This window comes from Anabrus simplex, chromosome 1 (assembly GCF_040414725.1).
Source record: "Anabrus simplex isolate iqAnaSimp1 chromosome 1, ASM4041472v1, whole genome shotgun sequence".
In the NCBI taxonomy this organism is placed as follows: domain Eukaryota; kingdom Metazoa; phylum Arthropoda; class Insecta; order Orthoptera; family Tettigoniidae; genus Anabrus; species Anabrus simplex.
In genome coordinates, this window is record NC_090265.1 from 225688645 (window position 1) to 225714144 (window position 25500).

The 25500-nt window shown below is 40.0% G+C and overlaps 1 protein-coding gene across 1 annotated transcript in view; it reads left to right on the forward strand.

Moving 5' to 3' along the window:
* Positions 1–24897, forward strand: part of LOC136885986 (uncharacterized) — a 188654-nt gene extending 163757 nt beyond the window's left edge. The window contains exons 6-7 of the mRNA XM_068230979.1: positions 22275–22395; positions 24829–24897. Of these exons, the coding sequence (XP_068087080.1) occupies positions 22275–22395; positions 24829–24876 (169 nt within the window). The 3' untranslated portion in view covers positions 24877–24897. The remainder of the gene's footprint in view (positions 1–22274; positions 22396–24828) is intronic.
* Positions 24898–25500: the final 603 nt, after the last annotated feature.

Consider the following 25500-nt stretch of genomic DNA (forward strand, 5'->3'; position numbering starts at 1 on the left):
CATTTATGTTAATAATAAATAAGTCTACCAAATCACAAACATATTTAAAAAGCATGATGTCAAAGTAGCCTTCAAAACTTGTAACAGAAACACAGTTATTTTACACAATACCAATTCTATTAATCATAGCAATAAGGTCACCAAGTCTGGTGTTTATAGACTCAAGTGTAATAATTGTAATTCATCTTGTCAGTCAAAAAGGCGGGAGCTTCCATACAAGATACTTAGACCATGTTAACACCCTGAAATATAACAGATTTTTAGCCATGGGACAGCACATGGGTGATACTAACCATAAGTTCACTAATATCAATTAAGATATGAAAATTCTCAAAGTTATACAAAAAGGTCCCCTGCTCAATATTACAGAAAATGGTTTTATCCATCTGGAACAGTTTTTCAATCCTAACTTCATTGTAAATGAAATTTCAGAGAAATCAAACATATTTGACCTTTTAATTCTTATCTTTAGTAATCATGCCTCAGATAAAAAGAATTCGTTCTTTTATAATCTCTTTAAATTCCCCTCTCAGTAACAGTCTGTCTTTCTTTCTGCATCCGTCAGCCCCCCTTAGATACCCCTTCTCTCCTTCTCCTCTCTCCCCTTCCCTTTCTCTTCCTTCTTTACCCCCTCCCCTCTTCTCACTTTCTACTCCTTTGTTTACATTGCAGCTTTGTACAACAAGTCAGTGCTTGTTCACTATCCACTCATTTGTTTACATGGCCTGCCTGCTTCCTCCAGCAAGTCAGTGCTTGTTCTACATCAGACATTAGAGGTGAGTCTCATAAATTATTTTTCTCCTTTTTTTTTTTTTTTTCTGTAAGTTTATTCATTGCTAATTCTGGTATCATTTCCAGATTTACTTCTTTGCCTGAGGTCCTAAGTCAACTTAAAGACATCATATTATGATAAGAAGATCATAACCATAATTTTTGTTATTATATGTATTTTAGTTATTCCTGCAACATTGTCTTTGTGTGGTATACATATGTTTTAGTTATCACATAATCTGTTTAATTCTTATTTGGCTGAAGATGGACACTAAGTGGCTGAAACTAGTCCCAACACTAATGTAATATAATTTATTTGATATATTGTATTGAAAATGTGGACTGTCTTGTCAATCTATTACCTATGGTCTATATTAACTGGTCTAGTCATGAAACAACATTGACATTGACAATGACAATGGTACCTCATACAGCTAAGATCCTTGAAAGAATCTTGGATAAACGAATAAGAGACAGAGTAAAGGGAAAGTTGGCAGAACACCAGTAATGATTCAGAAGAGGCAGGTCCACAATTGACCCAATATTTACATTGTGTCAAATGATGGAAAGTTATTGGGAATATGGAAAGGACAAGGTAGTAACGCTTCTAGATATTGAAAAGGCATATGACAATGTCCCAAGAAACTTCAAGAAGAGATTGATCTAGCAAAGCTAAAATGGTTTGGACACATGATGAGAATGCCAGGAGAGAGAATAGATACAAGAGACTGAAAAGAGGCCTAGGGGACAGCCTAGAATGAGATGGAGGAGCTCTGTTGTGGACTGTATTGCAAATAGAGGAGTCGGCAGCAATAAAGTACTAAAAGAGGAATGGTGGAAAGATCGAGTAAGGTGGAGGGCTTTGGTACACTACCCTACCCAGAGAACATCTGGAAAAGGGAATGGATGAAGAAGAAGAGTCATGAAATGTTGATTCAAGACATCCAGAGGTATATGAATGTCATTAGTAGGGCCCGGATGACAATATGACAAGAAATATGACTTAAAAAAGTTTTTTGGTCATATTTTTGAAATCTTCAAAATCTTGCTGCTGTTTAAATTAACATTATAATGAAAATATACCTTTAAAATCTAGAACATTCAATAATAATAAATAAGTGATAATACTAATTTCATTATTATATTTTGAATTTATTTAATTACTCAGTCCAGAGGTACTCTCGACTCTGCACAGAATGAAATAAATGTTACATTTTGATGGGCGATCAGAAAGAATTACAGTAGCAAATTACATATATTTTAAAATTTTCTAATAGGAACCATCTTCTATTTTCACACAACATTGGCTTATAATGAGGAAAAGACCGCTCGACATCGCAGGATGTTATTGGGGCACATTTGAAATATGTACCAGGCGAGTTGGCTGTGCAGTTAGAGGCGCGCAGTTGTGAGCTTGTGTCCGGAAGATACTGGGTTCAAATCCCACTGTCGGCAGCCCTGGAGATGGTTTTCTGTGGTTTCCGGTTTTCACACCAGGCAAATGCTGCTGGGGTTGTACCTTAATTAAGGCCATGGCCGCTTCCTTCCCATTTCTAGGCCTTACCTATCCTGTCATCGCCATAAGACCCATCTGTGTTGGTGCAAAGTAAAGCCAATTCTTGAAATATGTCAGATCATTAGAGTTCAATTGAGGCTCACCTTTCTGTTGCTTTTTTTTGCATCTGCCTCTTTTTATACAGTTTGCCCTCCTAATTCACATACATATATTTCTAAGAAAGATAATTGTAAGAAATTACAGACAACAATTAGGAGAGATGAATAATCCATCTTTGACACGACTGAAAGCAGGTATGCGAAAATGAATAAAAAGATAAAAATATGACTAAAATACAAAAATTCACAGGAAAATATGACCATAATATGAAAAATTACCAGAAAATGACAGAAGACTGTAAAAGAGCGAAAATATGACTTTATGTAACACATGAAAATTGCATAATTTTAATCACCGTATATAAAATAATGCTTCACTTCTATTTTCCATGAAAATAATTTAAAGAGAAAATATGACATGTCATAAACATTCGGGCCATTGTCATTAGTATTTACTTACTTTTTTTTACCTAGGCCTATACCTATCATTCCTTTCTACATTGATATGTTGTTGGTCCCTAAAACATTATGTAAATAAAGAAATACTGTATGTTAACCTGCATTCATTAACCTACGTTCATTACATTATTTAAATGTTTAATTTTTAGTTTTTCCAATAACTTGGGTAGTTCTGTTGCATGATATATTTTAGCTGTTACATTCATCCTGGTTCGGCTTTGTTGGATTAGTTTATAGGCCTTATCTCTCTCAGTCATCAGATCTCATATATCTGCTGTAATTCAAGGGACAGCAAATCGGGTTATGCAAGCAGTACGTTTCGATGTTTCGAGGTATACACTGACTGACAGAGCAAATGCAACACCAAGAAGGAGTGGTCAGAACTTTATGCCAATTGCAGGGTAGACTGACGTCACTGAGGTATGCTCATGATGTGAAATGCGCCGCTGTGCTGCGCACGTAGCGAACGATAAATGGGACACGGCGTTGGCGAATAGCCCACTTCGTACCGTGATTTCTCAGCCGACAGTCATTGTAGAACGTGTTGTCGTGTGCCACAGGACACGTGTATAGCTAAGAATGCCAGGCCGCCGTCAACGGAGGCATTTCCAGCAGACAGACGACTTTACGAGGTGTATGGTGATCGGGCTGAGAAGGGCAGGTTGGTCGCTTCGTCAAATCGCAGCCGATACCCATAGGGATGTGTCCACGGTGCAGCGCCTGTGGCGAAGATGGTTGGCGCAGGGACGTGTGGCACGTGCGAGGGGTCCAGGCGCAGCCCGAGTGACGTCAGCACGCGAGGATCGGCGCATCCGCCGCCAAGCGGTGGCAGCCCCGCACGCCACGTCAACCGCCATTCTTCAGCATGTGCAAGACACCCTGGCTGTTCCAATATCGACCAGAACAATTTCCCGTCGATTGGTTGAAGGAGGCCTGCACTCCCGGCGTCCGCTCAGAAGACTACCAATGACTCCACAGCATAGACGTGCACGCCTGGCATGGTGCCGGGCTAGAGCGACTTGGATGAGGGAATGGCGGAACGTCGTGTTCTCCAATGAGTCACGCTTCTGTTCTGTCAGTGATAGTCACCGCAGACGAGTGTGGCGTCGGCGTGGAGAAAGGTAAAATCCGGCAGTAACTGTGGAGCGCCCTACCGCTAGATAACGCGGCATCATGGTTTGGGGCGCTATTGCGTATGATTCCACGTCACCTCTAGTGCGTATTCAAGGCACGTTAAATGCCCACCGCTACGTGCAGCATGTGCTGCGGCCGGTGGCACTCCCGTACCTTCAGGGGCTGCCCAATGCTCTGTTTCAGCAGGATAATGCCTGCCCACACACTGCTCGCATCTCCCAACAGGCTCTACGAGGTGTACAGATGCTTCCGTGGCCAGCGTACTCTCCGGATCTCTCACCAATCGAACACGTGTGGGATCTCATTGGACGCCGTTTGCAAACTCTGCCCCAGCCTCGTACGGACGACCAACTGTGGCAAATGGTTGACAGAGAATGGAGAACCATCCCTCAGGACACAATCCGCACTCTTATTGACTCTGTACCTCGACGTGTTTCTGCGTGCATCGCCGCTCGCGGTTTTCCTACATCCTACTGAGTCGATGCCGTGCGCATTGTGTAACCTGCATATCGGTTTGAAATAAACATCAATTATTCTTCCGTGCCGACTCTGTTTTTTCCCCAACTTTCATCCCTTTCGAACCACTCCTCCTTGGTGTTGCATTTGCTCTGTCAGTCAGTGTATTTATTCAGAAGTGTTCATTGAAAAATGCTACGTTACCATGTAAGTCATTACCCCATGCAATATTATACACTATCTCAAATTACCTGGGAGATAAGAATAACAAGTCCGGCCACATGCGCATTGCAGTACTAGTCGCATAAAATCATCAGTCAAGAAACCGCAAGATTGATAACCAGCTCAAATAATCTGTAACTAACATTTTATAAGAAGAATACAAAATTTATACAGTCATAAGAATGAATCAAGATGATATTCAATACAATTTTGAAGATTAATGTACTCACCAATGCCACCTGCAGAAGAAAGATAGGTTACTCAATTCCATATCGTCATCATCATCATCATCATCATTGTCGGATTTGTTCACATTTATCACTGTTCCTTCAATGGCATCTTCTACTAACTGGTCTATATCCCACATTCGCTTTTCTTCCGTCTCGATGACATGTTTTACACATTTCTCAAATTTTAAGGGGTCACTAGTTCAATCCCTTCCAGCAGCAGTTTTCTTACTTTTGTAAGGGTGAAGGTTTTGTTGTTCCTAGCCACATTGGCCCTTATCTTGGCTCAGCACACTTTCAATTGGATTTAAAGAATAATGGCATGGAGGTAACCTTAAAACTTGCCTTCCCAATTAAAATGCAATATCATCTACTCGATATGTGCCACAGGAGTGGGATGACATTAAAAATTAGCGGCTACTAATTTTGTCACATTTTCAAGAGTACTACCAGGATTTGCATCACTAAACTTCTAAAAAACATTGAGAACACACTGTTTTTCTCCACTTCTCAATTCTTTTCCCTTCTTATGCTTTACGTGAGAAGGCCCGGGTTCACCTACCTTCATGCTACACGGAACTTTAACAAAGGTTATGCAAACATAAATTAAAACACTTAACTAAATCATAAACCAAGACAAACTACCAACTTGATTAAAAATGATATATTACCTAATATTAACATGAAAGAAGCTTATAACTATACAAACTCACTAGCACACCAATAACACCCAGAACACAGCAGTAAACAGAAAGCACATGGGTTGTATGTTAGCTAAATGAGCCGCTACTGAATACTGCTATGGCTGTTCCGCTGTTGACAACCTGCCCCTCTCCAAAGGCACTTTAAGGGTATACGGAAAGCAATTTTGGAGGGAAAAATCAAAAAAAGGTTTTTTGGTTGTTATTAAACTTTGGAATTTCCTCTTTAAAATGACATATAAATCTTGAACAAATAATGTATAGAAGCATTTTAAATTATTTTTTAAAAATTTATTGTCTTACGCACGGCGAGTATTCTGCCATGGCATGGCGGATGACTTATTGTCAACATTTTGACGTTTCATTATTTTTGTGCATATCGTGCTGATCTAGGAATTATTTCTTTGTTTGAAAGTAGCGTTGTCTTAGATTATTGTATGTTAGTCATATTGTAACAGCTTACATTATTGATAGTCCTTTGTTTGCTGTTTAGCAACAGGTTGGGCCACGTTTTTTCGCAAGATCTTTCTGTGAGTTTATGTAAAGTTTGTGGAAGTTATGCCTCGATTTTCGAACAAAATGTTAAGGAAACGTGTGGCGAAAGATGAAATGTCCTTCTTCAACTCTGCCAAAACCCATTGTTTAGAACCTCCACGATGTGAAGCAGGGCCGAATACACCTAACCTAATAAACGTGAGTGAAAATATTTCTGAAACCCCATCTGATAAGACGGATGCTGGGACTGAGCGCTCATCTAATAGAAAACTGAATGGTGTCCAAGAGAAATACGATAACTTTCGTACTGGACGTCAAATTAACGAAGTGATAGATATGTCGATTTTATCTGATATATTAAAGCATAAATTATGTTGCAAAGAGTGTGGAAAGTATGGAATTTCCTTGAAAACAAAGAGACATATTGGCCTTGCTACTGACTTAGAACTTTCCTGTGCTTGTTGTTAATACAGTGTCAAGTTGTTCAATTCCTCAGCTATAGATAGTTTACAACAAGACAAGAGCCTTTACACTATAAATATTAGATTAGTTTATGGCACTCGGTCATTAGGGAAGGGCAGAGCAGCAGGTGGGCTCCCGAACAGCAAATATTATGTATTCTATAGACATGGAGAGACTAAGATCATCTGAAAATGCTACCAAGTACATCAGGAACTGTGGAAGAAACAGGAGAGCAACCAAGAAGAAGCTTCTTGATGAATTGCAAGAGGATACTGATTATCTCAGCCATGCACCAGGCATGCATTGATGTTGAAACTTTGGAAGCGATTTCCCACAAAGTTACTTTTTTCCTGCAAAAGGAACATTATCTCAAAAACTATTACAGATATCACTATGAAATTTTCAGTACTCCTTTGTAACAGTATGCCATATATTCTGAAGCAATATAAACAAACATATTGCAAAATTTCTGAGGCAGGCTGGAAAAAGTTCAGGAGAATATTAGCAAAAATTTTTGCATTATTAAAAATATATTTTTTTTCCAAAAAATGATCTTTATTTTAATGATCTTAGCATCAGTACACAGCTAATATGCCTGTTTATAATATATAAAATTTTCAAGAGTCTGCGTCAAACAGTTTCTGAGAAAATGTTCCTTAAAGGTGACGTAAATTAACACTGTGAAGATAGGGCTTTCCGTATACCCTTAATGAACGAGTATCAGTTATAAATTGAAACTAAATAAATATGCTGTGCCAGTGAACTACCATGTGGTGTATCATTTGAAGGGACAGTAACGTCATATTACACGATTTAAATATACAGTATATGTCAGTTGTCTAATTTTGTTTGTTTCCTTGCTTCACTATCATTATCCCACCTGTCAACAAGTTCTGCACTCTGAACTTCACGATTGTATCCTGACGTGAGATCTCCCCAGTTGTTTTTCCCATTCCCTTTAGTTTCCTTTAGTTGGTGAAGACCTCTTTATGCTTCTGGCACAATACATATTTCATAGAAATAGCACGTGGCTTGTTCATTATCATTAGACCCACCCTGGCTGCATGTTGCTACAAATTTCCTAGACAATATCCAGTGGTATGCTGTTGGTATTTTCATGAGGAGTTTTTTCACACCAAACATATGCATTGATTGGCAATGCTGGTACTGATCTAGAGAATTGGCAGTGGCGTGCACTGAACCCAGCTACCTCAGTGCTGCTGGGGTTATTAATTTTGTGTTTATATTTTTTATTATTCCTTAGAATGTTTTTATCAAGTTAAAAAACTCCACACACCTAAGTCAAGGCAAGTACAGCTGTCTCAATAGCTCGTTCGCTCTACCGCAGTCTGGGTCTCTCAAACGAGCTGGGTTTCTTTGCCAGTGCAAAAGAGAGCTACCCCGAGGGAAATTAAAGCTGCTTGGTTGACACATGTATTTTAAGCCTCCTTCTCTTGGGGTGGCAGGGTGATAGCTGTTGGCCTTGCTTGAGATTCACAGTGTCTTATGGCAGGGGAACAGCTAGCTTGGGTACATGTTAGTTGTTATAGTTAACACTCAAATTGTTCAGCACCACATACTAGAGGCTACAAGGAAAAACACTATGGCCACTTGCACATACAATCGTCTTGCTAATAAAAATAGCCATTTTATGAAATAAAAATTAAAGTACTTAATTTTTGGATTTAAGCATGTATAAAGTTCTTCAGAGAGATATGTTGATACAAATACAAGAATTTTGAGTTGGTTGCTCTGTGTGAGTGGGTTTGCCTGTAATGGTGGTATATTGTGAATTTTTGTAGTGTTCCTCTTGGATTATAGGTGTTTTCGCTAGTTCTGTGGCATTCTTCATGAATATAACATTGGTATACGTCATGAGGAACATTTTCTCTTGCTTCTTGTTGCTATACCTACACTCAGTAGGGTTGGGCACTATGTCCCCGTTTCGGGACACTGTGCCGGTGCACCGTTATGTTCCGCTGTTCCGGAACACGGAGTGTCAATTGCTCCGAAACATTCTCAAGCGAGACCGAGATATTGACTTGCTATCCCGTCAGAAGCGCCCTTCCCCTTCGCCTACTAGCTGACTGTCGATACCGGCCGTGTGCACTTTGTTCTAGCGCCTGACACTCAGGAGCCGTCATCGGCTAAGTTAGCGTGCTGGCCTTTGGTCACAGGGGTCCCGCGTTCGATTCCCGGCAGGGTCGGGAATTTTAACCACCATTGGTTAATTTCTCTGGCACGGGGGCTGGATGTATGTGTTGTCTTCATCATCATTTCATCCTCATCACGACGCGCAGGTCGCCTACGGGAGTCAAATCAAAAGACCTGCACCTGGCGAGCCGAACCCGTCCTGGGATCTCCCGGCACTAAAAGCCATACGCCATTTCATTTTTATCGGCTAAGTTTGTGCATGATCGCGTAGCAGGATATTTAGCCACCACACTCTCCCTCTGCTTGAGCTTTTCAGAACTTATGATTTTCACTTTTCTCGAGTTCAGAGTGTATTGTGAACAGAATTACAGGCTCAGTGATATAATAACGCTCACAATGCTATCGCTTGCCCAATTTGTAATCGGTTCTTATGCTACTAGGTACACATTCATTATTTCTAACACCTTAAAGAGAAACTAAGTCGCTGATATTATTCTGAAACACTTACATCTACATGATTTGTAAATATCACTTCTTCACCTGAATGTTTCGTCTTAAAATGACAATTCAAGTTTTCCTATAATTAAAGGATGTAGAACATTCTGACATACTGAGCCCACCAAGTTATTCACAACTATTAGAGAATTAAATAATACACTTCACTAGCTTAAGTGATGATTTCACTGAACATTCTGAAAGAAACTCAAGTCCACGTTTTAACAAACTTCACCTCATTACCGCAAGCTACAGTTAACTGATTGGAAGCATCTTTTCACGCGGGATCTTCGAGAATGCTTACACTATAAGAAAGAAAAGAAAGAAAGTCTTGTGTATAATAAAATGAAGTACGGGTACAACATACTGGGCACACGAAGTTATACTTGGCTATTTTACAATTAAATAATACACTAGTTTAATTGGTTTCACTTCGAGATTGGCAAGTAATCAAAGGTAAGCGGGACCTGTGACGACACGATGCGTTCGGCACCATGAGTCAAGTGACAGCGGATATAGCCGATGACGGCTCCTGAGTGTCAGGCGCTAGACGGAAGTGCAGTGTGCCCGTGCCGCCGCCAGTCCCGCCATGTGCTGCTCGTGTTGGAGTGTTCCGTGTTCTGTCATATCCTCTTTGTTCTGTGAGTTCCGTTGCAGCCTGCCACTGGCCTTCGGTAGTAAATCGGTACATGCGAATAACTTAATGTGTTCTGTTTTGTGTTCAACTGTTCTATAAGCGTGTTTTCATTGAAGCCTAGGAATATACACCGTACAAAGGACGGTAAACTTTCCATGGCGTCGCACCGGAGTCCTGTTTGGGACTTTTTTACTAGAATAAAACCCGACGGAGTGAAATACAATATATGTTTTTCTATTTTGTGTGCAAAGGGATCTTCAACCGGCACAATGTCCGACTCGTTGGCTGAATGGTCAACGTACTGGCCTTCGGTTCAGAGGGTCCCAGGTTCAATTCCCGGCCGGGTCAGAGATTTTAACCTTCATTGGTTAATTCCAATGGCCCGGGGGCTGGGTGTTTGTGCTGTCCCCAACATCCCTGAAACTCACACACCACACAACACTATCCTCCACCACAATAACACGCAGTTACCTACACATGGCAGATGCCGCCCACCCTCATCAGAGGGTCTGCCTTACAAGGGCTGCACTCGGCTAGAAATAGCCACACGAAATTAAATTAACCGGCACAATGACGAGACATTTCAGACTTAAACATCCCACAACAGACATTTACCAAAGTAGTTTCTTATTGGTGCATCATGCCTCAGAAGACGAAAAGGCAACAACTGAAGCTTCAAGTCCTGTGCCTGCCACATCTGTTCAAGTAATAACTGGACAAACCTATCTTCCTGCGTCGCTAATGCAAGCTGTTTCATCATCATCATCTACCACCAACACTACTACTGCTACTACTACAACAGGTACGTCCGATCATACACTCGAGTTAAGCACATTAAGCAGAGGGAAGGTACAAAGATTGAAACAAAATAGAATACAAGCCTATTCATCCAGGCCTATGTCTACAACTAAGAGAAACTTGACGAACAGTTGTTGAAATGGATTGCAAAATATTTTTTACCTTTCAATATAGTTGAGGCTGAGGAGTTTCAGAAGTTTTTATCGATGTTGAATCCTAATTATAGTATCCCAAGCCGTAAAACACTTTCGAATAGTCTCTTGAATAAACTATGACACAACATTGCAAGATGTCAAGGCTAACATGTCAGAAAATGCTTCATATGTACCCTTACAACAAATGGGTGGATTTCATTGAAAAATGAAAACTATATAGCAGTTACCACTCATTTCATATATAAAAGTGATGGCACACTCTCTTCAAAGCTTCTGTCCTGCTCAAAGTTTGTAGGAAGACACACAGCAGACAACATTGCCGAAGAACTCAAGAAAGTGGTAATAGAATGGGATCTTCAGGACAAAAACGTGGTCTGCACAACAGATAATGCTTCAAATATGGTTAGTGCGGTTCAGAAGTGCAACTGGTGGCACGATCCGTATTTAGCGCATAGTTTGAATCCAGTAGCACAATCAAGCCTGGAAGAAATAAGGCCAACGAGAGAAAAGGTAAAACGTATTGTCGAATTCTTTAAAAGGAGCCCCCAATCCTTGGAGAAACTTCACAGCACTCAAAAACAGATGGGTTATCCTGTTCTGACTCTAAAGCAGGACTGTCCAACATGGTGGAACTCGACATACAAGATGATGAATAGACTGATTCAGACCAAAGAACCACTACAAAGTACTCTTGCAATAATGAACAATAATTCTGTGGAAGTTTTAAACAATGAAGACTGGTACATAATTGAGAAATCAGTTGAAATTCTTCGGTGCTTCGATGAAATGACGAGGGAAGTCAGCAGTGAAAAGCACGTTATCCTTTCAAAAATTGGATTGATGAGTAGGAACCTTCGAACTCATTACCAACAGCTGCGAGAGGTGGAATATGACAGTCCGGCCATTTCTCGACTCCTTGGCAAGATATGTGAAGAACTGACAAGTAAAATTTGCAATAAGTACCACAATATAAATATAATGTGAGAAGCAACACTTTTAGATCCACGTATGGTTTTATGAAGGATGAAAGCAAACTTAAAGAAATAAAGGAATAACTTATTAATGATGCCGCTACCGTTATTGGCACTGCACACCAACAGACAGCTGTTAACACATCAGGTGGAACACAAGAGCCCTCATCAAATGAGAGTCAGGCATATGGGTCTACAGTATCATTTTCGAGCATACTATGGAAAAACTTTGATGCAGGCGTTGAAGAGCTCGTTCAAGCGCCAACTGTTAATCCAAAAACAGTAAGTATCATACAGATGGATAAGTATTTAAATATGCCTCTTCTGCATAGGTTAGAGAATCCTCTTCAATGGTGGAATGACAACAAAGATACCTTGCCAGCCCTCTACGACTTAATGAAGGAGAGACTTTGCATTATGGCGACATCAGTTCCCTGTGAACGAGTGTTCTCAAAGCAGGGACAGACCATCACAGAAAACCGTACACGTCTGAAAAGTGACAAAGTTTCTAAAATCATGTTCCTGAATGCAAATTTGCCGTGAACATTTTGAGCACCATTTAAAGTGTTGTAGCCTATTGGAAGATTAACATTTGTCGGTAGTTTCACTTAATTTTTATCTTCGTGCTCTCCTTGTACAGTATATAGTGTTTAATTTTTATTTTCGTGTTCTCCTAGTACAGTATAATATAGTGTTTGATTTTTATTTTCGTGTTCTCCTAGTACAGTATAATAAAGTGTTTAATTTTTATTTTCGTATTCTCCTTGTATAGTATATACTGTTTAATTTGTATTTTAGTGTTCTGCTTTAATATCGTGTACGTAAATAGAGTACCGGTACTGACGAATATATATATATTTTGCTAGTGGCTTTACATCGCGCCGACATAGATAGGTCTTATGGCGACGATGGGACAGGGAAGGGCTAAGAGTGGGAAGGAAGCGGTCGTGGCCTTAATTAAGGTACAGCCTGGTGTGAAAATGGGAAACCACGGAAAACCATTTTCAGGGCTGCCGACAGTGGGGTTCGAACCTACTATCTCCCGATTACTGGATATTGGCCGCACTTAAGCGACTGCAGTTATCGAGCTCGGTAAATATCTCTTTAATTGTGCGAGTATATGTTTAATTAGTGAAAATAACATTGTGACATTTGTAAACACATCTACAGCCAGTGTAATTATGACAGGTGTATTTCAGAATGAATGAAGACATTCTTATCCTAAAAATATTTTAGACATGATATTTCTGGGTGCATACTTCAGATTTTCGACTGGTTTTTCACGTGCCGTGAAGTTTTATCCTGGCCCTAATTACAATACCTGCCGATACATTCAACTGGTGGAAATATCCTTAGATTAGTTACTTTTAAACACCTGTACTGCCATTGTAACTGTGTTATCTGTATTTCGTATTGACCGAAAAAATCTTGACCTAAACGCAGCCTTTAAACGAGATTATTGTGCGCGAATTTCAGTGTTCCAACTGTTCGTTCGCGTTTCGTGCAGCTTTATGCTGGCCATGGCCATTAGAAACTACACAGTACACACAGCACGTTCGATACACTGATACAGGCATAGTCCCGCTGGCCCGGAGCATGTAATGTTGCCTCTCGAAGTTCTCTCTACTGCGCAATGCGTAGTTACAGCCCCGCGTCCGAAGTGCCCACTGCACACAGCCAAGGCCAACTAGTTGCCGCCTTCGACACAGCACGTTCGTTACAGGCACATTCCAGCTGACGCGGAGCATGTCATGTTGTCTGTCTCTCTCTCTACTATGCAGTTACAGTTCCGCGTCCCATGTTGCGGCACTCTGTACCGAAACGCTCCGCCTCCAAGCTCCTAATGTTGCGGAACAACTGAATGTTCCGGTCTGCCCAACCCTAACACTCAGTAAGCAAGTGAAACTGTACAACTTTAGCAATGGTAAAATACCTTCTAAATTTTGCTCATTCAGTTTAGGTTAGGCTTTTTCAGTTATAAAACAAAAAGTTATTCCTAGTATATTTCTGTGAAAACTATGATTATTCTATTACAAAGCATCAGCGGGTGAAACTGTAAGTACAATTTCTAAAATTAGCTGTAGCATAAGTTATAATGGTGCCAACACTGCCATGAATACCAATTTCTAAATATATGCGAGTATTTTGTGGTTGAAAATATATTAATATTCAAGTAAGCTATAAGTTGTCATTCATTGTCTGATCTGTCTGCTTGTTATATTCCCACTTAGTTATCGAGTGAGTTTATAAAATATTGATGTTCTGTTTAGAAAGAGTGGTGGGGCTGAGATTGCCTTTTTTAACATTTGTGCAGCTGGAGTAAAGAATGTCTTCTCCGCACACCACTGAGATTTGGTGCTGATACTGGTCTAGAGAATTGGGTTCCTTTTCTAGATCTTTGAGCTATTCATTGGCTCTGCATTCAGGCTCAAATGTCTCCTTCATTTCTTGAATTACAGTTGAATTAGTCTCTTGTGGCCTTCAGCTTTTTGACCACAGCATTCACTACTTGGTCCTGTATAATTTTGTTGTGTTTCAAGAAGATGTCTTTGTCTCCCAGTGCTTGCTGCACCATGCTCTTCACTTGGTTATCTATGGAAGCTTCTTTCTTTTTTGATAGACATATTTAATGTTCAGTAATATTCAGAACACAGTATTAATAATACTTCCCTGAAGTTATTACAAACACTGCACTTCTCACTCCACTTATTTACATGAAAACATTTGCAAATGCTGAGATGACTTATTATTATTATTATTATTATTATTATTATTATTATTATTATTATTATTATTATTATATATGACATGCCCAGTCTCGCGGATGTTAGCGTGATCATGGCAGCTAATGCTTTTCGGTCTTCTGCAACATGGTATAGTTGTTTAATGTTCTGGACAGTCTTCTATATTGCAAAGGCAAGATGTTCATCTACTCCCTCTTCCCATTTTCCCTTTATGATAAGTAGCAGAACCTTCCGTTTCTTGCCACAAACCATATGGCCTAAGTACGCTATCTTTCTGATTTTGATTGTACACAGTAGTTCTCTTTTACTTCGTGTGAGATAATGCCTACAATTCGCTAATGACCCAAAAGTCTGAGAATCGCACAGGTAGGCACTTATTGCTATCTAAGATCTATTGACATAGGCATAGCATAGTTCAATCATATTGTGATGAGAATTTAATATAATTAGACATTATAAATCAAACCAAAACTAAACTAAAAGTAGGAAACTGAAGGCGTATGTCTTAGTTTTATGGTCCAAAGTTGTACATATTTAGTGTACATTGACACAGAATTACTTCATCTGGTTTTATAAAAAATGTGTATATGGGAGGTTTAAATTTATTGGATGCTGTTCGGTCTCGTTTTAGAGTTGCTTACTCGTGTTGAACGAGGCCTAGCTCTGCCCACAGTCCACGAAATGTACTTCATTAAGTGCAAAGGGAAGGGCAACATAATGTACATTACATACTTCATTTATTTACAAAACTATTTACACTGTACAAAATATACATTAGGACGCCGTGGTCCATGTTGTAGCGCACAAACACAATACTGTTACCCACACTCGTCCAAGTCTCGGAACTCCCTGACGCCGGTGAGGCGCATGACTCTGTCCCCCTTCCACTGGGGCTGTAGCAGTCTGATTGTGCTGACCTCTGACGAAAGAAAACACATGGCGTTCAACATACCGCCCACCTAATTTATATATAAATTACAAACATAAATATTATTAAGAACAATAAAAATAAGCACTCACACTGAAAAAGTCAAATGAAAAAACCAAAGTTTTAGCTCATAAAAGATTACACCTTTTCACTAATTACACTTTTTCACTATATACAGTTTCAACCTCTTCTGGGAAGACACAAAGTTTTGGAATTGGCCGTTTGAAGGTCCCCTTGGGCGTGCGAATAGTGGCAACTCGCACCAAGCCGTCAGCACCTGTGTGCATATCTACCACGATCCCTGTCTGCCACACGAGAGGTGGTAAGTTGTCTTCCTTGAGAAGAACCAGAGTTCTGGGTTGAAGATTGACCCTTCCTGCTGACCACTTAGTCCGCTGCTGGAGTTGACATAGATAGTCCCTTGACCATCGCTTCCAGAAGTACTGTCTGCAACGCTGAAGTAGTTGCCACCTGGACAGACGAGAACCTGAAACTATAAGTAAATCTGGCTCTGGGATGGTTGTGAGAGGTTCTCCAATCAGGAAGTGACCGGGAGTCAGGAATGAATAGTCATCAGGATTATCAGACAATTTGGTTATTGGTCTCGAATTCAGGCATGCCTCGATCTGAACTAACAACGTGGACATTTCTTCAAAAGTCAGTACAAGATTTCCTGCAACCTTCTTCAAATGGGACTTAGTAGACTTTATGCCAGCCTCCCACAGCCCACCAAAATGAGGGGCATATGGTGGAATAAAATGCCACTGGATTCCACATTGAGATGCGAAGTCATACACCTTCCTCTGATGTACTTGAGATCTGAAAAGGGTGTGAAGCTCCCGTAGCTCGTTTCTTGCTCCCACGAAGGTACTTCCATTGTCGCTGTAGATATTCTGGCAGATACCCCGACGCGATGTAAATCTACGCAGAGCAGCTAGGAACGCATCAGTAGACAGGTCAGAGACAAGTTCAAGATGGATCGCCTTGGTAGCCATGCAGATGAATAGAGCAATATAACATTTTAGCTTTGTTTTGCTCTTATGAGTCCCTTGCTTAATGTAAAGTGGACCCCCATAGTCAACTCCGCAGTTCGAAAATGGTCTGTTGGGTTCTACCCTGTGGTGTGGGAGCTGGCCCCTGAGTTGAGTTGATGTACTTGCCTTCAACTTGTAGCAAGGGAGACACTTGTGTGTTATGTGCCTAATGACAGACTTACCATTAGGTATCCAATATCGTTGTCTAATGGTTGCAAGCAAAAGTTGGGGTCCAGCATGCAGAAGTCGCATGTGCTCACACATTACTAACAACCTGGTCACATGATGATTAGGTGGTAGGATGATGGGATGTTTCTGGCTATATGGAGCTTGCGATTGTTCCAATCTGCCGCCCACCCTAAGCATCTGGTTTGCATCTACAAAGGGATGAAGAGACTTCAACTTGCTGTCCTTTGCGATCGGTCTGCCAAGTCGCAGATCTTGAAGCTCCTTACCATATTCTCGTTCTTGGGCAGTAGGAATGATCCTGTGCGATGCCTCTTGAAGTTCTACTACAGTCAGACTTCCCACCTGTCTCCTTGAAGCAGCAAGCCTGAGGTTGTTTATGTATCTCAGTATAAAGGCCATGACTCTCACCAGCCGTGACCAAGAAGAAAAGCGTTGGACTAAGTCTTCAAGGAAATGACTGACAACAAGTAAGCAAACAGCTGGTTTCCGTTGCTCTGGTACATCAGTGAGTTCGGAAGTTTTCTTCATGTCGCTGACAGGCCAGGTTGACGGTGGCTGGTAGAGCCAGGATGGTCCCGCCCACCATAACAGATTGTCTTGAAGAAGATGTGGTTCAATCCCTCTCGAAATGATGTCAGCTGGATTGTCCTGTGACGTCACATGGTTCCACTGTTCTACAGATGAAAGCTGTTGTATCTCAGACACTCGGTTACCAACAAACGTTTTCCAAGATGCGGGCTCTCCTGCAAGCCAAGCTAGTACTATGGTAGAATCAGTCCAATAGTAGTTTTGTTCAATTTTGAGGTTAAGTGCAGTTTTAACCTTATCCATTAATTTTACAAGGAGTAATGCACCACATAGTTCAAGTCTAGGGAGGGAAATCTGTTTCAGTGGTGCTACTCTGGATTTGGAGCTTAACAGCACTACTGTTACATTATCCTTGACATCTATACTCCATAGGTGAACAGATGCTCCAAAGGCCCTTTCTGAAGCATCAGAGAATCCGTGTAACTCATATTGTTTAATCTCTCTGTCTCCCGTCACTCTTCGAGGGATGCAAATGTCGTTGAGTGATGGCAAATATGCATGAAACTGTTCCCAAGTAGTTAATAGCTCAGGAGGCAAACTCTGATGCATGATAGTAGGTAATAGTACCTCTGTATGTCTGTTAAGGCATGATTATTAATTACTAGGCTTTGGAAGGTATCTCGAAAATTAATAAATTCAGAAATAATTCCTGTAAATTTTGACAGTGAAATTGTAGGGAGTCTTATTTCATGTATGCTACTGGTATTTGAAGAACTAGATGTTGCGGGGGAAGTTGCATTCGAATTTGCATTCAACAGACTTTCCATCTTAGATTCTATTTCTAGGATGAGTTCTTCAGTGGATTCCCTATCTGCATCATGAACTTCTTCAGTATCGCTAATTTCTAACTGGGTTTGAACATCGTTGTATTCCTCCTTACTTGAACATAGCAGCCTTCGCCCAACTCGAATATCATTCAGATTTGAGCCTTCATTAAATGTACTGACAAAACTAGCTATACGCTTTATACAAGACTTAATAACTGCTCTCTTTTTTATGAGACCTTTTCGCTGGACAGGATCCATGGTGAAGGATAACAAGAAATAATGGATATATTATAAAGGACTGGGAATGCCAGATTACTTACAGATCAGGAGAATGTATCCTTCCACAGCAGGGCTGAAAACCAAAGAGCACTGCGCGGCTGGGTTGCACTCTGGTGGTCACTTCTGGAACTACTGCTACGGATCTGGATTACTACTCCTTGGAATTTCCATCAATTGAGTTGGCAAGACTGTATTCGTCCGCGCAAGATGGCGGCAACACACGCTTCAATCTCGAAGTTTAAAATGAATGAAAACTGTATTAGAACTCAGTTAATCACATCACAAGTCACAGTGTTTCATGTAGAAAATGGTTGTGAATCACATACACCGCACGTTAGTTGAAGTCACTCATTTGTACCTTACTGCGCAGTACTTAGCACGTGGGTGGTTGTAAGTTTGGCGGTAAAACGAACACATTCGTACTTCACAAATGTAAACATTTGTAAATAAACTGTTATCACTAATAGGCCTAAATGCGCAGATTATGAGATGTAATATCGTCACTGAATCACATCGGGCACTGGAGGACCAAAATGTTCGGTCTCGTTTTAGAGTTGCTTACTCGTGTTGAACGAGGCCTAGCTCTTCCCACAGTCCACGAAATGTACTTCATTAAGTGCAAAGGGAAGGGCAACATAATGTACATTTTTACTTCATTTATTTACAAAACTATTTACACTGTACAAAATATACACTAGGACGCCATGGTCCATGTTGTAGCGCACAAACACAATACTGTTACCCACACTCGTCCAAGTCTCGGAACTCCCTGACGCCGGTGAGGCGCATGACTCTGTCCCCCTTCCACTGGGGCTGTAGCAGTCTGATTGTGCTGACCTCTGACGAAAGAAAACACATGGCGTTCAACAAATGCAATGTATTCTTGTTTGGAATTTATGTGAATTTAGGCAGCTGATTAAATTTCCAATGGCCAGTCAATGTTGATACTGATTTACAAATGAGTTTCACTGATGGAATTTCAGTATGGTTGGAAAACCGAAGTTTTGTATCAACATTAGTCTAAGGATGAAGGCTGATTTCAGTAATTAAATCATAAATTAATTAGTGGTGATGGCTGTGAGATACTGAAAATTCAAAATTTAGTTTATAGTATTTCCAGTGCCACAAAGCATCAATACAGATACAAAATTAAGTGGTTATCATCAAACATAAATGAAATCCACAATTGAATTTGCAATTGATATGTTAAAATAATAAATTTGATTCCATTTAATGCCAAAGTTGAAGTGGAATTATTGGTAATAGCCCTACCTGGCACATCCCACTCTGAGTTGCTATATCCATGCTTGTGTACATGAAGTGCTCAAAATCTGTCACTAGTCTATCTGTTTATTGGCTACTGGCCAGCATAAATTGAGTTTTGGAAATTGTGCCTAATGTTATCAATGAGAGAATCTTGTGTTATATTTAGCATAGAGATGGTACAGTCATAATCATACTCAAAATGATCTGATGGTAAATCATTAATACGAGACAATGCTCTCCTGACCATAGTGTAGCAAAGCATACAGCAGAAAGAATGTGCCTACCAGCCATAGTGTACTAAAGCACAGTAACTTTTAACATCACATTCAGAAGCTATTTATGGTGAGAAAACTAGAATAATATTTATGATTTATAATTTCTCTTCTTCCTAAAAGCTACTGGTACAAGATTTGGTCTTATAAACGCTGTGCAGGCGTACTTGAGGAACAAAATATAGAAAGCAGTGACAGTGTTCCATCTGAAGTAAACAGATATGTTGCTGTCTAGCAGGCACAGAAAGAGTTTGGTGTGATAACGAAATAGAACTTATTGTTAATGAAGATTCTTATTGTGAAAGTGTTAGTGGTGGTTTCAGTGAATTTTCTGATATAATGAGTGAGAGTGAAAATGATTATTTGACAGCAATTAACAGTGTTACTCCAGAACAAGTCCTCAATGTTAACTACCATCATAGGCCTATTTTTTCACCAACAAAGAGGAGACGAAATCTCTAACATAACGTAACAATGAACTGTAATATTGTTGTTGTTTTTAGACAAAACTGTTATTTTTCTATTTTTGTTGTTTCTTGTATAATATAATTTTCTATGAATGCTGACTTTAACTGGAGAAAAGCAAAAATAATCACGGTATACAAAGGAAAAGGCAGCAAGAACGACCCCAGTTCATACAGGGGGATAGCACTGGCGTGTAATATCTTCAAGCTCTTCTCAAAGATCATACTACATCGCATACGACCAAGAATAGCAAGAGAGATACCACCAAGCCAGTACGGGTTCATGGAAGGCAAATCGACCTTACAGGCCATCGAAGAAATCATAGTTGAAATAGACAGCGCACTAACACAACCAGCCAGCCCACTGTACGCCATTTTCATCGACTACGCAAAAGCATTTGACAGCATTGACAGAAAAATACTCATACAAAAACCTGAGAAAGCACTACCCGACTTACATCACGAACGGGAGATAATAAAGACCATACTTAACGCAAACCAGGTAGAAATGTACGATGGAATCTCCACCACGCCCGCTCTAACGCAGACGATAGGAGTCCTGCAAGGAGACCCAATGAGCCCTATGCTGTTCAACCTGATGACATCCAACATCATTAACGTACTGGAGACCGAAAGGGTCAAGCTAATTATGTACGCAGACGACATGACGCTGATATCCAGGGATCCCACGTATATACAGACTACATTCAATAACCTCAGAGCATGGGCGGATAAGAACTCGCTAACCATCAGCAGTGCTAAGACAAAAGTTATGAAATTTAGAAAGGGAGGAAAACTGGCAACATATGACGTTTTCCGTAACGGAAATGAACAACTCGAGATCGTGTCATCATTTAAATACCTGGGTATTACACTGCAGACCACAGGCTCAACCTTCACACTGCACGTAAAGGAAAAAGCAGCGGCATCAACCAAAGCAATGTACGAGATCCCCTAGCCGTAGAACCTCTCAGTGAACACTGCAATTGCACTATTCAAGCTTAAAGTGGCCCCGGTAGTTACGTATGGGATACAATTGATATGGCACAAATTAACTGTTTCAAACATGAAAAGAATTGAGAATATAAAGCCCAGGTAATTGAAACGGTTCCTACAGATCTCAAAATTTACAGAGAATCGAATGGCATATATAATGCCAGTTTTCCTCCCCTTCTAAATTTCGCAACTTTTTTCTTAGCACTGGAAGACAACAAACAAACATTCGGGCTACCAGACACCACCGCATCGACTGCCGTCCTTGAAGAAAGGAGAAAGAAAGCCCAGCAGATACCTGAAGGTTTCTACGAAACTGAAGTAATGAAGAACTGTGAATGGAAGGGCCCAAACTACAAACTACGCCATGTATACACACGCTTCGGTGTCCACGGATTTCACGGGAAAATATGCCTAACCAACAGATTTCACACCCCAAACGAAGAATGTATCTGCCGTCTCTACGGAATGACCTGTCCTAGGTACCACCTGATGAACTGTACTGAACAAACACAACGCATCGGCACACTTGCCAAGGACTGGTAAAAAAAAACGAAGTGATGTACCAAAAGAAAATAATGACAAATTGTAACCTTTGACACATATGTACACATTGTGTTTAATTTCAATAAATTAAATGGGAGCCTAAGAAAAGTGCTTTCATTTCTGGGCACAACATGCGTGTGGCGGAGAGAGCGTAGGAATTCCTGATTCTGGAATTAATACAAAACTTTCCATTCGAGATGATTACATAAAGCCTTGAATCATAAACATTTGACCATAGGAGGTATGCTAATAGGGTTATTTTGTGTTCTTTAGGCAAGTACTGTTCTTGTCTCAATTACTTCCCAAATTTTTGCAAACATACTTCCAAGCAGATTTCTTAATACATCTAGTGGTGAGGGAGGTAGAGCCTATTCTAAGTTATGTCTGCAATGAATCATTAAGGAAGTTGATGTCATTATCCACTTCAGTAAAGTAAATTTGTATATTTTTCAGTGCGGAGACGACCGTATCCAGTTCAGTTGAGGCTGCAATTGAGGAAGGTCACAAGTGTGCAACAGGTGTTGCTGAAAGTGATCTCCACCGATGTTGTGTGTGTGATAAACCATTTCGTCAGGTAAGTAACTTGTGGAGGCATATGAAGAGCCATTCAGGGTACCAATGTACAGAATGCAGTAAAATATTTCTGCAGAAGAGTTATCTGAGAAAGCACATGAACATACACTCAGGGCGGAAGGCATTCCTTTGCGAGAGATGCCAGAAAGCCTTCGTTAGTAACTGGCATCTTCAACGACATTTGTCTGTACATACTGGTGAACGTGTAGTCGAGGCGCATGGATGTGTAATCTGCAAGAAGACATTCACGCTTAGGTCATCTCTAAAAACTCATATGAGATTACATACTGGGGAACGTCCGTATGAATGTTCCATGTGTACCAAGACCTTCACTAGTTCTTCCACTCTTACACTGCATATGTCTATGCATACAGGTGAAAGATCAGTGTCTTGTAGAGTATGCAATCGACGTTTCTATATTCCCTCGCGCCTTAAGACACATATGTTAGTACACACAGGGGAGAGACCTCACCCCTGTAAATTGTGTGATAAGGCCTTTACAACGCATGCCAATCTACGGCGTCACGAATTGCTTCATGATAATATGGGCTCATTTTCTTGTTGTGACTGTTTAAAATCTTTCAGCAGACGAACTAAATATCATAAACATTTATCACGTTTCTCCTGTGAAAAATGCACCAAGACATTTTGTAACAAAAGACTACTCATCAGCCACAAATGTGAAGATGTGAATAACTGATTGTGAAAATATTGTTGTAACTTTTAATAATAATAATGTTATTTGTTTTACGTCCCACTAACTACTTTTACGGTCTTCGGAGACGCCGAGGTGCCGGAATTTAGTCCCGCAGGAGTTCTTTTACGTGCCAGTAAATCTACCGACACGAGGCTGTCGTATTTGAGCACCTTCAAATACCACCGGACTGAGCCAGGATCAGTTGTAACTTTTAATCTCCAAATGTGAATCTTCACCCTTCAGCAATCACTTTGTGCTCCAGTACATAATTTAATGTTATCTTTTAAGTTAATTAAATGCCTAAATTCCATTATATCATTGACTTTTAATCCTTAAAATATTTCAACATAATATTAGTTTTATTTCTTTCCTGTATTTCATTAGAATATTAGCCCAATTGCTTCAGGTTTAATTGTCCCATGTGCTTGGTCAGACATCGTATTTAAATCACCCTCAACATGAGAAAGTTGTCCTTTCAGAACTACTATGCATCACTCTGGAAAAAAAATGCCATAAATAGAACAGCAGCCAGAATTTCCATGTAATATTCAGTGCAGCATTCAAAATAATTTTACTCGCTAACAATGACGTCAGAAAGAAGATTTTGGGTGGTAAGTCTCGAAACATTTGGGTATGTGTAGAGGCACTTCAGACGTTTGGGTCTCAATGTATTTATCATTGCTCCAATATAATTGGATGCAAGGCTTGTAAACCTGGGATATCACAATTTAGAGGGCAAAGTGGGCATTAATTTCATACTCATTTGTGTGAAACCACTTATCATCTATTCTTTCTTCCTACTTGGGTCCTTTAATTGTTCCGTAGTGTAAGTATTTGTTTCTCACAATGTGGGAAAACAATGGGTCCTTATATTAAAAGAATTCATGCATCTCCGATACAGAATTATCTAAATATTTGTCTCTCAGTTTTCCTGTCACCCCTGGAGAGCCTGTAAACTAATGAATAATTGGTTGATTAACACTATTTCTAACCCACTCCCAGTCACCCTTTTATTTTTGCATGCAGGGCTTTAGGTTCAATTTCACTCTCACTCATATCAGATGAACACTGACTTTCACTTAAAATCTCTTCTTTGATATTATCACAATCACCATCACTGTCAAAAACACTTTCAATTAACTCAGCAATAGCCTTGGTGTCAGTGGCCTTGACTATGCCTGGAACTGTAGCCAGGAGACTGACGGACACATGATGAAATATTTGTACCTTCAGAGGTTACAATTGGGCAATCAAATACAGTACAACTTCTTAGAAAGAGATGAAGATGAGGAAAAGCCACATATTCCTACAAGTTCACAAAAGGGAAACCCTTGAAGGGATGGTCAAAATTTAAGCTAGTACATACAACTCTGCATGGTGCATGTATGTCTTGTCATTTGAATTGAAGGCCTGGACATCGCTCGCATGAACATTATGTCAAATGAGTTGAGTTGGTTAAGTCATGGAAATTCACTAAGATTGTACTTAAATGTTATGTTTACTTCCTGAATTAGAACAAGCGTATTTATTAAGGCAATGAGTACATTCCAATCTGACGTCAATGCAGTCTATTTTTATGTGCCAACTAACAGAAGTATAATTACTATGGCATATTTAAGTGTGTAAATTAAAATATGGAATCAGCATAGTTCATTGTTTTGTACCATTCATTCTGTATCACTGCCACCTGCACCCTTCCTGCCATATGCTCAGTATACATTATTTGCTCATTTTCAGTTTCAGAATTTTCATTTTCACAGTCATTTGCTGTCAAAATCTGGATAATAAATAAGTGACCAGCTCAGCTGTAGACTTGACAGATTTATTCCCACCTTAAATAAATGGAGCAATTATAGGAGACTTCCCATATAAAGTAAGAAGGTTATGTGGAAGGTAAGAAAGTACACAAAAGACTAATGGAAGACAATTCTAGTGAAAAAGAAAAACATTTGTAAATAAAAAATATACATACATGATAGCATGTGTGGTGCACTGAGTATGCTGTTGTGACACTGTGAATTTAAAAACCCTGTTTAATTTGCTTCTGTTGCAGAAATACTTACCTAACTCTTCGCACAAGGAACAGATAACACAGGTCAGCAGATTGCTGGTGTAACAATATATATCCGTGTTTTAAAAATGTGGTGCACTCATTGCACCAGCGTGAGTGCTCATGGGTCAAGAAGAAAGTTGATCAATCCAATAGGTCAGTCAGTGACATTAATTATGATATGTCTTGCATGATTATTTTATATTGTGTCCGAATCATTGCCTGAACGGTCAGCATACTGGCCTTCGGTTCAGAGGGTCCTGGGTTCGATTCCCGGCCGTGTCAGGGATTTTAACCTTAATTGGTTAATTCCAATGGCACGGGGGCTGGGTGTATGTGTTGTCTTCATCATCATTTCA